The 19166-nt window shown below is 32.9% G+C and overlaps 3 protein-coding genes across 3 annotated transcripts in view; 1 reads left to right on the forward strand and 2 right to left on the reverse strand.

Annotated features, from left to right (window-relative positions):
* Positions 1–6755, forward strand: part of Emp (epithelial membrane protein) — a 28257-nt gene extending 21502 nt beyond the window's left edge. The window contains exons 3-6 of the mRNA XM_083103286.1: positions 36–533; positions 837–1035; positions 2822–3030; positions 4865–6755. Coding sequence (XP_082959412.1) covers positions 36–533; positions 837–1035; positions 2822–3030; positions 4865–5107 — 1149 coding nt within the window. The 3' untranslated portion in view covers positions 5108–6755. The remainder of the gene's footprint in view (positions 1–35; positions 534–836; positions 1036–2821; positions 3031–4864) is intronic.
* LOC145973708 (lysosome membrane protein 2) lies at positions 6578–13102 on the reverse strand. The gene is made up of 4 exons (XM_083103287.1): positions 11322–13102; positions 9948–10222; positions 9226–9469; positions 6578–8968 (listed from the first exon to the last, which is right to left on the reverse strand). The coding sequence occupies exons 1-4, from the start codon at positions 12003–12005 to the stop codon at positions 8645–8647; spliced, it is 1527 nt and encodes a 508-aa protein (XP_082959413.1). The 5' UTR covers positions 12006–13102; the 3' UTR covers positions 6578–8644.
* A 2684-nt stretch (positions 13103–15786) lies between these two features.
* Bor (ATPase family AAA domain containing bor) lies at positions 15787–18773 on the reverse strand. The gene is made up of 4 exons (XM_083102085.1): positions 18439–18773; positions 17392–17866; positions 16293–17320; positions 15787–16152 (listed from the first exon to the last, which is right to left on the reverse strand). The coding sequence occupies exons 1-4, from the start codon at positions 18641–18643 to the stop codon at positions 16019–16021; spliced, it is 1842 nt and encodes a 613-aa protein (XP_082958211.1). The 5' UTR covers positions 18644–18773; the 3' UTR covers positions 15787–16018.
* Between the last annotated feature and the right edge of the window lie 393 nt (positions 18774–19166).

Genomic DNA, 19166 nt, shown 5'->3' on the forward strand with positions numbered 1-19166 from the left:
TTAAATTCTTTTTTCTTTTTTCGACAAAATCTTAGGACCTGTCGGCCGGTTCTCAAGATGATCTCGTGGTCGTGCCAAATGTTCCCATGCTGTCGGCTACTACCCAATCGAAACATGCTGCTCGTTTTCTACGACTTGCAATGGCGTCCATCATGGACATTCTCAAGATCAAGCCATTCGTCGAAGTGTCGGTCGAGCAGCTACTCTGGGGTTATGAGGACCCTCTGCTGAAACTGGCCAAGGACGTTGTGCCCAAGGAGCAAAAACTGCCATACGATCAGTTCGGTCTGCTCTATGGCAAGAACTCCACCATGCCGGATCTATACACGATATTCACAGGTGCCAACGATATCACGAAATTCGGAATAATGGACAGATGGAACGGCAAAGATGGTCTCGGCTTCTGGACCACGCCAGAGTGCGACTCCATCATGGGCACCGATGGCAGTATCTTTCCGCCTCATATTACTAAGGAGACTGTGCTCAAGGTCTTCGATAAGGATCTCTGTAGGACGTTGCCGCTCGTTTTTCAGGTTTGTATTTTATTATCAAGCACTTTTAATTATTCGAGCAGAAACGGATGAGGATTGTAATCTAATGAATAATTTTCTCAAGATTTCAAAATCAAAGCAAGAAAATAATATTTTCTGATCTTCTTTCAATATCTCGATTAACATTAATTAAACTTTGTATAAAGAAAAGTAGCTTTATTTTATTTTATATTGTCTGAATTATATATTAAATTTTTTTTAACCATGTTGAATTATCAGTTTAATGTGTGAACATTTACAGGTTCAATGCGATCGTCTTTCAAAAATTTAAAATTTATATTTTAGCGTGAAGTGATAGCTGCCGGAGGAATCCCCGGCTATAGATTTTCTCCTCCGACGAATGTCTTTACCTCGGAAAAGAATTTGCCGTCACAGAAATGTTACTGTCCAGCTGGACCACCATGTGCACCAGAAGGCACATTTAATGTTTCCCAGTGCCAGTACGATTCGCCGGTTCTCCTTACATTCCCACATTTCTATCTTGGTGAGTATTGAGATAAAATGATCTCTTATTATAAATATATACATAAATATATAACAAATATATACAATATATAACATAAGGACAACAGGTACATAAATAATAGAACGTTTTGCATATAAATTGGTTACATAAAAATAAAAAAATTCCAGTTATTTTTAACCAGACTTAATCCCTACTATCGCTCGTTAAAATATTTTTCATTCTCGGAAAAGATATCAAAATGACGCAGAATAGTTAATTAACGCGTGACAAATATCGCATCTTGTTTTTGTCATAATTGTTATTATTACCAAGATTTGACTCTATATGGACTTCCTTAATCACGATACACATATCGTTTCATACTTGACATAACATCATATCAAGAATCTCTGACGCATGTCGCCTAACCGATCGTTACGCGTAATTTATATCGTTCCGCAATCTGGAATAGCCGTTTGAAAAATATATTACCTTACATAACCGTAGCACATACATTATTTCTATGCTAATTATTTTTAATATTTCATGATAAATTTATTTCTCATGTGCAAAACGTGCGTTATATTTTTTGCAACTATTTTCGATGTTTGTGACTATCAATATAATCAATCTTTTAGATACTAATTAACATGCGATTCTCGTTCCTCGCGCTATCTCGTCTTTCTTTCTTTTTTTACGTAGATAGATAATCAAACGATCAGCTGATTTACTAAGATTGTTTAAGCCAGTGTTTCGTAAACGAGATTCATGTGTCTTACTGTTTCCGGATTCGCAAAACTACATAGGAGTCGATTGAATAGTCTGTTACGAGACCTATTTTTCTTCTTTTAGAAACAATCTTTTTCTCTCACGCGTCCGTCACGGAATGCCATGATTCTCCCACGAAATATTATACGAGCTCTCTCTTGCCTGAATATATTGCGCGAATTTTTCACGCTGTCAACTTTTACTTTCAGTGCTCTGAATTTTAGGATAGTAACTCGAGATTTTGTTTCATGTACTTCAAGCATAAAAATGCTCTTACTAACAATAAGTAAAATTTAAATCTCTCTCTCTCTCTCTCTCTCTCTCTCTCTCTCTCTCTCTGTACAATATTTTTTTATACAATATTTAATACGATATTTATATTTTATACAATATTTAATGCTAGTATATATAATTTTAAAATTAAAATAAACAAGAAATTCTAAATTAAGATATTTCAGAAACGATTTTTGAACTTGATGTAACATATTTTTCTTGTTAGTTTGGCTTTTGAAGTTTTTTTAATCAAAACTGAATATAATTATTTTATGCCAACGCTTGTATAAACATTTAATTTACATAAAACCGCCTAATTATAAATGCGAAAAAAATAACATCAAATTTGTAAAATTCAACCTAGGAAGATCGATAGATTCTATTATGTTAATATCATTGCCATTATATGCGTTGAAAGGTATTACGAGTCTTAAGTACAATTCTTAAAATATGATTAGCGTGATTAAGCCACTTATGCCAACTACAACGCATTATATCTTTATAGCAATAAATAAAAGTGCAAAATTTATATCTAAATTGATCCTATTTGGTATAGATAAAATTTACAGCATTACAGCAATTGTCTTAACATTCTCATAATAAATTATATATTTTAATATTATAAATTGAAGAAAGAAAGATTATATATCATATAATGATATAATTACAATTTTAATGTAATTAAAATTTTTTGTATAGTAATTTATTTTATTTATTGATATATCTCTTCAGATTCTCTTGGTTCCATCATATTATTTATCCAGTTAATCTCGTTTTCTTCTAGCCGATCAGACTTTACGAGAGGCTGTGACGGGCATATCGCCACCAGAAGCCGAAAAACATCAGCTTTACATTGATGTGCAACCGATAATGGGCACGGCTATGAAAGCACGAGCGAGGATACAGATAAATCTCGCGGTTAGCCAAGTGCGAGACATCAAACAGGTCGCTTCGTTCCCCGACATCGTTTTTCCCATTATGTGGTTCGAGGATGTAAGTATACAGAGGCTATTACAATAATTATTTCATCTAGCCATTATCTTCAGATGTCCATCATCGTTTTAATATATATTTTATAATAATAGTAATTATATATAATAATAATAATAATAATAATAATAATAATAATAATAATACCGTATAATAAAAAATTATCATCACGCAATAATATATCTATTAACTGATACATATTATATAATAAATTAATAATTATATATCTATGTGTGTGTGTGTGTGTGTGTGTGTGTGTATCTTACAATTGTATGTAGATAATTTCTTGCGTTGCTTGATTAGTTTCTGATCATGTATAATCAGATGATCGATCAGTGATTCATAATGAAGTGCAAAATCCACGTCACATATGTTATATTATTTTTACAAATTCTTATAAATTACTTTTTTTCTAAGATGATTATATATGAATCATTGCGTGTTTTGCCTAAATTATTACGCATTAGCTTGTATAATAATGAATATATCAAACAGGCATAGAGCGCAACGACTATTGCTCATATATCAAATTGTAGATACAAAAAGTATGCAAATTAAGGCAAAAAGTGGAAACAACCTCTTTTTTATGGCTAATAATTATGTTGGAAAAAAAGCACTACTTAAGAAAATGCACGTTCGCGATTCGCGTCATTTCATTAAGCTTGCTAATGTAGCATAAATTTTAGTAATGATGCTAATGAGAACATCAACGTAAATGAAGGTTATTCGTCCTTTATATGTGCTCGCAAATTCATAAATGTAATATTTACAAAATATATTAAACTATTATTATGTTAATTAAATAAATAGAAAAACCGCGGCGCGGAATAAGTATCTCACATTGTGAAAGAAAAATGTGCGAGTAAAATTTCTATCTACCAGAAACTGAAATGACGAAACTAAAAAAAAAATAAAAAATAATTATGCTTAATTATCATAAAAAAACAGAACTTATACATATTAAAGTATTTAGGAATATAATATTATTCTTAATCTTTGAAAAGTTTAAGTTTTCACTTTTTAAAATACGCACCATTTCTTTGTTCATTATATTTTTTGGGGTGCGTATGAGATCCTTAATTTACAATATGTTACTGACAAAGGAATGTCGTTGCTTACGAATTGTCGTCGTCGAGCCGATCGTATGGATAAAATTTTATTTTTGTCTGCCACGACAATGGCGAACGTGCCTACTGTTCGCCATTTGCGCGGATGTAACATCGAAACGACGTGCATTTGAATACCATGCACGTAGAATACCACACACATTTTAGCTCATGATTCATATTAATGGAATTCGTATTCCGACTCTGCTAATAAAGAGTTCAACGGCGTCCCCTCACAATGCAACATTAACGAAGAAATTTCTGACTCGGGTATAATTATTTTAAATTTGAAAAAGATTTCTATATGTGTGAAAATTACTTTGGCAAATTTTCGAAATATTTGCTAAGACAAAAATCGATCTTTTTATACCTGAAACGACAACTCTGAGATATCTTGCCTTAAATAAATGAAGAATTTTTCTATTTATATTTTCACACGCTTACAAATTGTTTCATTAACATATAACTTTGCTAATAAAATGTTGAATTATATAAAGAGATTCAAATATTTCGATGTCTTTTAACGATGAGTTTTAATATAGAAATACAGAGTTGTAGAGGAAAGAATATATATGCAAATTATTTAACGGTGAATAATCAAAATTCCGAATAATTTAGCAAGTTATTCAACAAATAAATTCGAGACTTTGAGAGATGAAATCTTTGAAACGAATATAATCAATTGATTACCCGTCTAACCGGATTTAATATTCTTCTTCTTTATTGCACAGTGCGTCGACGAGCTACCCCCAGAGATGCGCACCTTGCTGAAATTGGTGGTGGATGTGCCGCCGGTGGCCCATGCCGCGGTTTCCGGCGCCCTTGCTGCGATGGGCGCGATTGTTTTGCTAGGGGCCTTTATGTGTTTAGCGCGCGCCGCCAAACGTCAGGAAAAGCTGCATCTTAGCAGTCCGTTGCCACCGAATGCGACCAGCACCAAGACTGGCCAGTTGAATCTAGCCTTCAGCAAGTAATCGCGTGTCAAAATAAATAAATAAATATCATGTGATTGAAGGGAATCGACGAGTGCGCGAGTGCCTTGAATCTTATCCCGCGATGATAAACGAACGCGAGTTCGCGCGAGGACCTGTACGATAAATTTTGCTTATCTTATAAGACGATGGGCATGTGTTTTATCTCTCGGTTAGTTTTGTTATGGGCAAATTTCTTGAGTTTTGCGAGACAGAGAAAAAGAGAGAGAGAGAATGACACGAATTTTGTCGGCCCCTTCACACGCCGATGTGTTATTTGTGTTACATTATGCGCGTGTGCTCTCTTTTTTTCTTTCCCATTTTTCGGGAAAATATTTTGACAAACGGATGAATCGTTTGAGTACAAATAAATTCGAGATTTGTGGAGCAAGTGTTTCACAGTATTACATATATTATTAATGTATTACATGAAACACAATTGAGACAAATTAGTGATATTTTTCTGTGAAAGAATGACTCTCCAAAAATTTATTATTGAGAAAATTTTTTTTGGAAATAAATGACACTTTTGCTAAATTATAAATTTAGTAAAATGAACGAAAAAACAAGGTTTTATTACTCCTGGTTCACACATCTCTAAAGCTTAATTTATCAAAATCTTTTTATTATATATTATTTTTTAAAAAAATCACAATTTCATCAAAGATGATCTACAATGCTTCTCTGTGTAATATTTTTCTATGAAAATGAAAAACCGGAGTTGTCATTCTTCTGAAGAACTTGGTGATTGAAATTTACGATGACACAATATACTGTTTTATAATTGAATTGTTAATATTAATGAGCGGCTTTCCTTGTTCCACAGTCGAAATCATTACAATATTTTACATCTCTGTTTATTCGCGCAAGACAATACGGATAATTATCACTATAAATTACTGACGTAAAATTCGAAGATGAAATTGATATTCCGTCCATAAAAAGCATCCCGAGGCCAAGCTACAATCATGACTTTAATCGGGACTGCACGAGTGTTTTTCCAATGTGAGGTTTGTGTAATCAAGACATATCAGAATGACAGAAATTTTTTCTGTACATAGAACTTGGCCGTTATCGTTTACTAATTGTAATTATCAAGAATATACTATTTCTCGTTATTTTCGTTTGTACATGTATTACTATTATTTTATTATTATTATTATAAATAATATTATATATTCAACGTAGATATATATTATAATTAGATCTAATAAAAATTACTTTTGTACGATAGAAATCAAAAGATGCCAAATGAATTGTGTGCGTACGCGCGAAAAATTAGGTTATTGGTGTCAGTGTAATCATTATATGATTGTATTCTTTTGATATGTATTTTACTAACTCCCAAATCGCGTGCGTATATAAATTCTATAAAAAAATAGAGTATCAAAAGAAATACACATTTTTATTTAAATTTCTGAAAGAAAGAGAGATATGGAGAGGGGAAAGAATTTTTTTTTTTTGATTGGGGACTTCAACCTTTATCTACTTGTATTTTATTCAAACATATGTTCCTTCTCTCTTTCGTTTTGGGAATTTAAGTAAAAATTTCTCGAACTTCTGTTCTTTCTGTAGTAAAGAACGGAATTAAAAATTTATGAGAATGCAACAGGTGAGGAAAATATACAATAGAATTAATTTTATGGTGAAATATCGATTTAGTGTTTACAATCATTTCGTTCCCACCTCACTTAGGCCATATGCTGACATATTGCGACATGCATATGTTACGTGCAATAAATATTATTACGTATGCATTATCGCCCACACACACGACGGCCGACAGTATGTTTTTATAAGTGTAACACATGTGCAGAACACATATACAGAAAGAGATAGTTTTTTTTGCAAAAATGAAATGTTTCCGTATTTTTCATTTTGCTTCTTGGAATATGTTGTTACAAGGATTATCGATATATTACAGTTCAATACGTTCACGGAATTAATTGATAAATCAAGCGAATAATTCGTTTGAATTACTATCGCAGAAAAAAGAAAAACTTCGAAACACGAGTGAAGATTGATTTGCGATACGTAAATCAGAGATGTCTGCAAAAAATAAAGATATCGAATAAAATATTTCTTTTGATTTATAGTAAAATAATAATATATGATATTATAACAATATATGATTTATACACACATACACACACACAACACACACACACGCACACACACATATATATACTTTATTCATATCGACACATTGAGTAAAAAGATTACAGATCAAGCAAAAGCTCGCTTCTTTCTCTTCTTCATTTCTTCATTTCTACATTTTTATTAGAACAACGCGTATAATGTTATATCGATTAAATAATGCGACTGTCGCAAGAACCTAATTTAACAAAAAATTAAACTCTATGTTAAAACACCCTATTTGTATCTCGCTATCAAGATAACGAATTAATTGAATGGCCGTATGTAATACGTACTACTACGTGTCACTACTTAATTTTAAGTACGGTTGTTCATTACATCGGTAATGTAGTACACACCGTCGCACATAACACACTGTTGTGCGGTTGGCAACTATTTGATAATAACACGACAAATGTAATGTCGCGACAGATTGCAGCTGTCTACATAATTACATATAATTTCGATTCACTTAAAACCTTAATCATAACTTAGCCGCGTTGCGAATGTCTTTATTTTCACAGTGCAACGCGGTACGTCAATTTATCATAAAAAATGCTAATCTATCGACAAGGAGCGTAAAGTCCATAAGATTGAACTTTTAACTTTTTGTCCGATCTTACTGGATGGATTACATAATATTTTCGTTGTAATTCTGCAATAAGTCATATAAATAGAAGAGATTTCGTATTACATTATTTATAGAGTTAGCTTAGACATTTATTTTATTTTGCTCTTTTTTTTAATTTTCATTATTTTATTTATTTTTTTACAATATAAGAAGGAAAAAAATGTTCTCTCTCTAACTTTACAAGTAGAGACTAATATTTTTATTTGCCATTTTTTTAAGATGTTTGATATGGATAAAAACGAAAATTATTCTAATTAGATTTGTAAACGCTAACAAATAATTCGGCAATTAAATTGACCAACATGATGCGATATTATTAATTTAACACAGAAGAGTGATATTTTCATGTCACTTATCGATCGTTATTATTATATTGAAATTGTCTCTATAAATAATAATAGCAAAATCTCTCTGTATATATCAAATTGCTTGACATAATTTGCAATGTACATTATTTTAATTGCACAATATTATTAACGTTACTAAATTCTGTACTCAAGATGTTATTATAAATTCCGCTTATAATTTTGCGGAAACTAAACTTTTTGCACATAATATCTTCTCTATTCCAACGAAATATCGACTCAAACACGATATTCCAAAAAACGTTTCTAAAGAAAATTTAAGAGATATCTTGAACTGTTTAAGAAATTAATTTCTTTCAAAAATTAATTTCTTTCATTTGTATTACCTCAGAATTCGTTTTTTTTCTTGGACACTCCCTTCGCATGTACCTATTTTTTCTGTCAATCAAAACGATTCGAGAAGATCGTTTATTCAAACGGATGATTTTTTTGAAGAATCTCTGCCTGTTGGACGTGATATTTCCAAAAATAGGTGACCAGAGCGCTCAAGGAGAGTATCATGATTATGAGACTGCACCATTGTAAAGCCATCTCCACCTTGGCCACTGTGAAATACGCGGTTTGAAAGATGTTCAATATCAATTCCGGAATCTTGTCTACCCCGATTTCTATCCAAATGAGCGGAAGAATCGTGCCGTCCTTCAGATCGTCAAGAAACGATACGCCAATCGCTTTTCGCACTTTCAGATTTATTTGAAATCTCGACCAACCGGCCATGGGAGTCGCAATGCGCTAAACACAAAATTTATTCGATTATTTTAACAAAAACAATGACAAACAAGATTAATGCTGCTTTCCAATCTCTTAACATAAATTATAATTATTAACATATATGATATTATTACGTTATTATAACATGATATTATTAATTCTTATAAAATCAAATTAATTAATCGTAAAATTTTGTTAATACTTTGGTATCTCTGAATATTAACAGTCAAATAGTCATTTACATAATAATACTTAAGAGACAGAGCGCCGAGACATACCGGATGTAAATCTAAGTAGGTCTCGTGATCTTTCTGTCGAGGATTCAAGCCATCTATTTGCTCTAGTAAGGATTTGTCAGCGCCATAAAAATGTGGAAACGATGAAAGCAAAGGTGTGCCATCGTTGCATGCGGAAACATCAAAGAGCCCCGCCGGCGGGCAGACTCTTAAACCGTTTACTTTCGGGCAAAAGCATTTGTTTTGCGTGTCCGAAAGATTGAACGCGTTAGGTATCAATTTATACCTGAGACAAACGAAAATTGTGCATTATGTATAAAGTGATTTCATTTTCAATTAATTTATAATTTATAGTATTTTAGTAAAAGCTATTATTGTTCCTTTTCACACATATAACCAGAATTTACTAATAAATTTATTTCACAAGAAAAATATTTGTTTATAAATATAAAATACGCAGAAAAAAAGATCGTTTAATTATTATATTATATAATATAATAAAATATAATATAATAATTAAACGATCTTTTTTTGCGTATTTTATATTTATAAAGAAATAAAATATTTTATTATATTATAGAAGCAAATAATTTGATTATATAAGTAAACGAAAAAAATGTAAATAGATTATTATTTCAAAATAAACAAATATTATCTATTAATTAAAAATATAAAATATTAATTAAAATGAAATATTCTAAATAATGTTTTATATCCTTTTATACGCATTGTATTATGATATATTAAATACAAATAAACTTTACCGTAGAGAAGGTATGCCATAAGTGGTCACTTGTTCGGCGAAGCGAAGAGGTAGATTCCTGCACATTTCCTGAGTATACACGTAAAGAAGTTTGCTTGTATTTTTTATTAAGTATGGTGGAAACATGCTGCCATCGCTACCCATGATTCTATCGCACTTCTTATCACCCCAAATTTTCCGATTGTCTATCCCGTTCACTCGCTCGATCATGCCGAGATTGTGGAGGTCTTGTGATCCCGTATTCATTGTGATATAATTTTTACTGACGCCGCTTTTCTACAATCAAAAAAATACACAACTGAAAAAAAACTTGGCTATATATGTATATATATTTATGTATATATTTATGTATGTATGTATCATGTATTATGTATATACGTATATTGTTCTGTGAAAAAGAGTAAAGTCGAGATTTAACGTCTCTCTACACAAAGAAAAAAAGGACATTCTTGTTTTAAAAATATATTTAGTTTTAACGAGAAAATCTTGAAATGAGATTATATTGCGTTAATTAAAGAAAAATATAATTGCTTGAATAATTGCTTATTTGAATGAAGCTATTTTATATAGTTCAATCAAGAAAAATATATTCCTATGATTTAAGATTTAATTTTCTTGAATGGAAAAGAAACAATGTTAGATAGAAAATAACATTTTTAAATCAAAGATTATAATTTTCTTAAAGTAGAATTAAATAATTATATATTCTCGAGGTGACAATTACAATATTAGACTATAATATTAAAATTGAAATTTAAAATTATTAAATTCTTCTAAAAAGATTATAAATTGTTGCGTATATACGAAACAATGAACGCGTTAATTTAAGTATATAAGTTTTGATTTGACATTTATTTTTTTTCTGTGCAAGAATGCTAATGCATTTTTATAATGGGGTATTACGATAGAGACACTATTCTATTACAATATCTGTGCTATTTTTATTGTAATATCTATTTTCTGCGAGAACTGGAATATGCGAAGATTTATTTTTTATTTTTTTCATGATACAAATAATTATTATAGAAATTACATAAACATTTTATATCAAATACTTATCATATAAACACTTTTATTTTTTTTTAATATTGCGAATTATTCCAGTTTATGGATAATAGCGCGCAGATTTATTACGTAAAGATCATATTGCAATAAACCAAGTAAATTTTTTATACCGAATACATTCGTATAAAGCTTCTCTTGCTATATATACATCATTCATAAAATATTTTTTCTATAAATTTATTTTTTTTCGTCAAATAAATATATTTCGAGAAAATAAGTAGGGTTTTTTATTAAACACTTTTATGAAAAAAGAACTTTATTATTTATATTGAAAATCTCTCCACACGATTAAACGCAGTTGTATACGTACTGTAACTAGCATGCCGAACTTGTCATATGATATATCTCGTTTGAGCATCAAAAATGGTTTAACCATGTGAAAGAGCTTATTATCGAATCCCCAGAGGAATCCACCGGCTGTCTCATTGATGAAGGTTCGTTCTCGTAGAGTCGATAACATTGTGTTTGTAAGGAAACGAATTGGGAAACTTGAATCCCGGACAAACGCGATGATGAGCATCATCGGCACATTCGGCACCACGACAATGTCGTTTTCGGGACTACCGTCTGTCCACACGTACGATGTCTTCTCCTGGAAGGTCACTGTGCCATTCTCGTGCATCACCACGTTCACGCGATCCTTCGTCTCCCGGTAGACATAAGGACCGAGCTCCTGGACGCGCAGCTTGCTGGCCATGCCTGTCTCAAGCTCCCTCACGTTTGTATAATTGAAGATGCGAATCCGGTATTCGAGCTCGATAGGCGGATGTTGCCACCAGTTGAAACTGCGAGTGCCGTTCTGCAGTTTCATCTGCGAAAGCACGAAGTTGGAGAACGTGTCGGTGTACCAGAATACGTAGAAACTGGCGAAACTCATCAGGAACATGCCACAATAGACCCAAATTAACCAGTTGTGAAGACGATTGCGTCGAGTGCAATGATTGATCGCCTTCTCTTCGATGTCGAGTGCCGTGTCTGCCACCGAGATCGTCATGTCGATTCGTAGATTCGCACGATAATATTCACAATATTAAATTTAAATTTCGCGAATTTGATCAATGATCAAAACAGAGAGAAACATAGGATATGTCTTGAGATATCGCGATCGAAAATAAATATCTTTTCTCTCATCGAAGTTTAAATCAATCTAAAGAAGACGGAAGACGAATAGCTAGACGCATCAGATAAGAACTTTTAAGTCGTGGGAGCAAACAGATAAATCGACGTCAACGGACAACGTCTTCGTCGAACTGACGCTCAAGTCAGCTAACAGCGTACAAAAATCTCCCTACTTTTTTTAAAATCGAACGATAACCTTGTTACAGAGATGACCTTTGATGCTTAACACCTCCGATACATACAGTTCGGTAACAAGTACAGAGGCAATCGCATGCTTTCCATTCTTTCCTCGCTCTTTTTTTAGATATGGGAAGACTACCTGAGAATTTAACATAAGCAGGTAAATTTTCCTAAAAGATCTTTAAAAGATCTTTTAAAGAAATAAAAGCATTTTTCTTTTTTTCTGCTATTTGTATGAATAATTGTTTTAAGTGAGCTATAATTCTTGCTTCAATTGCAAACAATGCAACATTTCGAATGATGTAGAAACAAATAAGAAAACGAATAGAAGAAACAATAAAACAGAGAAAAGAAAACCCATTGTCAAGGTCGTTGTTGACCTAGGTATATTAGCGGATGTTCAATCATCCCCACAAGTACATGTTTCAAAAAGACAGCGTCAAGTATAATAGGATCTATTTTCGCATTAACGAGTACGAACGTAATAAATTATTTAATTTGATTCATTATCGAACGTTAAATGGGAGGTTGTGCCGGATGGGGATCGTACGATACGTTTATCACCAACAGAAACGAGAAAAACATGATTCCAGATATGTCCCCACTTAGGGAAGTCAAGGGAAACGTCAAAGCTATCTAATAGTTACACATAAATACATACATGAGAGTGGAAAACCGACCAAAAATCTATCGCGGTATAACAAGTGGTCCGAATTATTTTCCTAGATACCTATGTGTCTTTTTTTTAAATTAATGTTTCATTTAAAAATGTATTAAAATTTAATTCCAAAAATGTACTAGATATATATAATTGATTATATATATAAGTAAAAAGTAGCTGTATATAATTAAATCATGCCATACACAGCAAAAAATAAAATGTAAATTATAACATTTTTCACATGTCCCAGAAAGTCCACTCTAAATTTTAAGTTAAAATAACTCATTTATCATATGTTACTTATTGACAAACTAAAAATGTTAAATAATTGATACAATATATTTATGACGCACAATATATTTATGACGCACAATATATTTATTTTTGTTATTGTGATTTTAAGTGTAATGTAAAAATAACATACAAATTAATTAAAAGTTACATGAAAAAATAGTTACAATAACTCGTAAGAAATGTTGAGGATATTAACATATAATAGTAATTATTTTAACTTAAATTATTTGTAATAGAAACATTTGATCTCAGTAAATTTGATTATTTCTGTATGTCAAAGTTCAAGATTATTTGAAGATTCATTTTAACTTTTCCTAGAATATTAAACTGACTTTGAGACATGTTGATTGTTTAAAATGATTATGTTAAAAATACTCAAAATAATATTCCACTTCTAAGAGACATGTACAAAGTGTTAAGTTATGAAGTTAACATAAATGTAACACATAAAAACGTTATAAAAATAATAACATATAGGTTGTATGTTAATTTTACATTGAAGTGCTAATCAAAACGTGGTAACACAAGAAAATTTTAACATATGGACGCACAATTTTTTACTGTGTAGTCAAATGAGACAGCGATTTGTAATCGTAATGCTAGTGTAACAAATTCTGATCTAGTTTTACATAAAGATTTTTATGTAAAAATGCTTTATCTCACTCTCACTGGAATCATGCATCGAACACATGAAAGAAATACATAATAGTGTCAAAAAGATATAAAATCCCGTGGAGATATATGTAATGCCAAGATGTCACACAGAAAAGGAGATTTCTCGATGTATGCTATTTACGGTCAATATATTAAATAAAATAATTTTTACAAGATATTGTAATTCTAATGAAGCAAATAATTATAAAAAAATGCTTTTTAATATATATACATATATGCATGTTAATGTTAATGTATTAGAATGTTATTTATTACGTAAAGCATACTACAAATTAAATGACTTTGCATGTTGAAATGTAATTTCTAAGAAATGTATCTTTCCGATGTTTACATTTTAGTCATTATTTTTTCATGGATATAACGCCGCCTTGCATTTGCTCTCTCTTTCGATTATGCAAATTCACAGAAACATTACAAAAAGATAAAATAATCAATAGAAAAAATTAATCGGTTTAAGATCATATAGGGATACCATATGTCTTGGATAAGACAACCAAATATATATTTATACCAAATATATTTATTTGCAAAAATATGTTCTTTGTTTAAAGTATTTGGCTTTTCTCGTAGATTTTAGAAAATTATTTAAATTTACCATAGTTTTCATATGTAATATGTAATTAAAAAATATTAGAAAAAAAGAGAAAGATTTTATGTGATTCTTTAATATTGTATTGATTTATTGAAACAGTTTTAGACCGAATATTATTTTCGACATTTCATCATAATTAACTTTAAAAATGCATGAAAAGTATAAATAAACAATTTATACATATAAATAAAATTTTTCTTAAAAATCCTATCATCTTTCCACAAAGTTCCCCTAATTCAATGCAAATAATAGTAACGTAATTGTGCTAATTGTGTTGCTCGATGTGACATGAAACATGGTTATCCTATCGTAAAGTATTGTTGTATTATGACTAGCGGATGGCCTCTTCACCCGCGCATCATCAAGGCTGCGCCTCGTAGTTTTCTCTTCTGTCGTCCTTAATGGCGCGCTGATACGCAGCGAGCTCTTATCTCGGTGTACATAATTACGCAAGGGTAACCGGCTCTAATATCGTGATCATATCAAAAATGTCTGACAAACACGCGCGCGTATACGAAATTGCGAAAAAAAGTCGTCAATACAAAGTTCGCGATGATGCTGATGATGATTTGATAGTCGAATCGAATGTCGTAATGTTGACGATAAGTTGTAAGCGACGATAATAATCCTCTGGAATTTACGAGATAGCAAAAAAAAACTTCGATTTTTAACGATACAAAATGCGTTAAAATTATTGTTATTACCACTTATTTTCTCGAAATAGAAGAGATTAAATTAATAGATGGATTCTCTTATATATATATATATGATTGCTTCTACAAGGTCAAATCTTTTTGTTTTTTTCTCGATACAGAAATAATTGCGATATCGATTGCATTCTTATAATAATATTTAATCTCGTCGCATCCTCTTCTGAAAAAGCAAAAATAATTGATAAGGAAGTTATATGTTCAGCTATAGAAAGTGTTTCACTGTTGTATATAAAATATCTTTAACGTTTCTTAAAGTCTTAAATAACTGCAGTTCTAAATTACTGCAGTAATCACAATAAAAATTAATGAAGTTTCAAATCATTTTTGGCGAGCTCAACATTGTATCTATCTGTTTGTGTCGATGTTATTGTTATGGCGGCAAAAGCTTCGATATTTGCCACTTTTTTTCAGTAAACACATAAATTAATATAATTGTTTCTTCTTGAAGACGCCTAAAAAAATTATCCGTAATTTACGAGGCTCAATTTCATTACAAATTTCCATGTTATCACAAAAGAAGAATGATGAAAGATGATGAAAATTCTTTATAGAATTATGATTTAATTGTCCTATGTAAATGTACATTTGTAACAAGTGACCAATTTGCAACCAATCGAGAGTCCCATAAATTTTTTTGTGTATTATAATACAAAAATCGCCAGAATAATCTTTTTCCAGGCGGCACCTTTGTACTTTTATCTCTTCCATATTTTATTGATCTTGCTATTATCCTGATCTTTCAAAGACCATCTATTATTGCATCTTACAATTATCTAGGCGGTAGCTATTGTGTTTCCCGGACATGGTTCTATCGCTGGAATTTTTGAAGTTGTCGAACGGACAACTGCATCATCCTCCGTGGCATATATTGATTTCGATTCTTGCTTTTCTTGTTCACTTTGCCATTGTACCTGTATCATAAGCAACACACCATTAATAAATTTCATACATTTCATGACTTTCATAAAATACAAACACATTTATAAAAATGTCATAATAAAATGTTAAACATATTCTAAATGAATTTTAGAATTTTAGTTTTAAAAGGTACCTTCTGTTTGTGTTGCTTAATGGCTTCGAGACACCTATCCATGACCATTTTTTCCGTTAACACACCGTCCTCGGAGGCGTAGGCCGCCGCTTGCCAGGTGACTCCGAGTTTTGCCAACTCTCGGCCAGACATTCCTTCCGTCAGATCAGCCATCTTGCTACACAGCGAACTGTAGTCGAATTGTGCGACTTTTAGTCTCTTATTACCCTCGATCGCCGGCTGCAAGACAAACTTGTCAAAATACAGGCGGACTAGACGTTCGCGTTCCTCGCGACCCGGAAGGCGGAACTCCACCATTTCGTCCAATCGATCGTTTACCGCCCAATCAAACTGCTCGGGCGTATTCGATGCAAGCACCAGCATAAACTTGTTACTTTGTTCACCGGTTCGATACAAAAACGCGTTCAACATCGCCCGGAGATCTTCCGAGATATGTTCGCTCGAGCGCTTTCTTAGGAACGCGTCCGCCTCGTCGATGAACAGCAGTAATCCCTTTCGTGATGTTAACGCCCAATCGAACACCTTGTGAATGGCAGTCACGCCGTCTCTACCCAACGGCGCCAGATCACCCCCCGTAACAATCGCGTAATCCATACCAGAGTGTTCGGCCAGTTTCTTCGCGAACATAGTCTTACCGGTTCCGGGCGGACCATGCATCAATATATTTCTATACATGCCACGATTATACTTAGTGTTTTTCGTGGCTATTGCGATATCGCGCAGTCTTTCCTCGAGTTTTGGCGCGAGAATCACGCCGGATAGCGCATCGGTTTGTTTCCTTTTCAATTTCTTCACCGCTTGAACTGGATGCTGGATGGTGTCGAGGAACGTAAATCTGGATGTCTCGCGCACCAACGACGGCTTCCCTAAGCGAGACTCGATGTAGCGCGACGCCACACTGGTCGAGCCCTTGGCAGTGTATATTCCGAAGGCTACAAGAGACAAACCGCCCGCTGCTGCGAGGATTTTATCCCAATCTTCCAGTAGAGCCTTGGCTCCCGAACCTAATACTGAACCAGCTGTTCTGAAAGATACAATAATTATGAAATTAAATTTATATTTCTATAAATAAAACGCAAGTAAATGGTTGCTTACTTTATAGATTCTAAAACGGTAATCCTCTTTTCCGAGGCTTTCAATCTAATCTGTTCTAGATTAAGATCCTGATTTTCTCTGTCAATCTTTGCTTTGGCTTTTAATTCCGCCTCTAACTTTCTCATCTCGTTCTTATGCCTCAATTCCATTTCATGCTCTATTGTAGCTTTTCTCATGGCTTCTTGTTTGGCTATCGATTCCTCTTGCCTTCTCAGGTTTTCATCATTCATTTTTTGTTGCTGGATTAACTGATCGTCATAACGCTTTCTAGACAGTTGATCTTGATACTGTGCCCTCATTTGATGCTGTTTTGTCTCTTCTTGCATGGTTTTTCTTCTTTCCTCGCCCTCCACTCGCTTCTGCTCCGCTTTAAGTTGCTCAATGCTGGCTTCATATTTTTTCATTTTAGCCTGCAATTCTATTTGTCTTGTGCTTTCCTGCATTTTAGATAGATCCAAAGCTTCTCTTGCATGTTCTATACATAAATTATTTTACCATAAATATTTCATAATATTATAAAGAACATTTTTGGCATATTCAACAATTAATAAATAGTATAAATTTAATTTATATAATGATACAATCAACTCTATATATTATAATTTCTAAAATTAGTATTATTGTAATAGAAAATCATTTCAATTACATATTTTACATATCCTCTTTTATATTTTACATATTTTCTCTCTCAAAATATTAGAGCAAAAAGGATATTAATATTTTTTGCAATATCATCTACGTAATTTGAGAAAAACGTATATGCAGAAATTTCGCAAAGACATAACTACTGAGTAATCAAAAACAATAAAATATTGTCATCGGTTCGTCAGCATCGTTTGCGAACATCCGTCTCGTGAATATTTAAAAAAAATCTTTATTCGCCGGATCAATCGATGCATTCATCGCGAAAAGTTGCATCATCGCGCACGCGAGGTACCCCTCCTCCTCGTGTGCGCGTCCATCCTAACCTCTGGAACCGCTGGCTTACGTAATTGCCCGCGGAAGTGCTTTACGCGAGAGATTGTCAAAAAGAAGGAAACGTCATACTTGATCGTTCGAGATCCTTGGCGGCCGAGGCGGCTCGTTCCAAGGCGGCCGAGTCGAACCTGTATGCTTCCATTTGAGACTTGCCGACCCTCGGCGGAGGATTTCCTCCGCCATCGCCGCCACCGCCCGCGGGTGGCGGTTGCGCGACGAATTGCGTAAAATCCTGCGGTGGCTGCGAATTACGATACCCGAATAACCACGACATTTCTCTCCGAGTTCGACCGGCGTACTCCTAGTTAAGCTCTCGTGCGTCTCTCTCTCTGACACGCGCGACGTTTCGGAGCTTGTCACGTGTGTGCTGCTCCGGTGGCGCCCGCCATTACGACCCGTGATTAATCGAACAACAAGATGATTCAACGCACTCGTCAGCGTACCTTTAAGCCAGGTCTACAATAATTTAAACCCTAAAGAAACTGACCAATTACTTTCGTATCTGGGGGCCTATTACGGTTTTTGAAACGAAGTGAAAATAACAAAAGTGAGGAAATTTACTAGAGTATCTACAATTTCATTTGTCGAAATCTAGTAAATCTGTTCACTTTTGTAATTTTCACCTCGCTTCAAGAACCGTAATAGGCACCCTGGGGGCCTATTACGGTTTTTGAAACGAAGTGAAAATAACAAAAGTGAGGAAATTTACTAGAGTATCTACAATTTCATTTGTCGAAATCTAGTAAATCTGTCCACTTTTGTAATTTTCACCTCGCTTCAAGAACCGTAATAGGCAC

Source organism: Camponotus vicinus, unplaced genomic scaffold (genome assembly GCF_025532165.1).
Source record: "Camponotus vicinus isolate PSW18456_S1 unplaced genomic scaffold, iyCamVici1.0 SCAF_6, whole genome shotgun sequence".
Lineage (NCBI taxonomy): Eukaryota > Metazoa > Arthropoda > Insecta > Hymenoptera > Formicidae > Camponotus > Camponotus vicinus.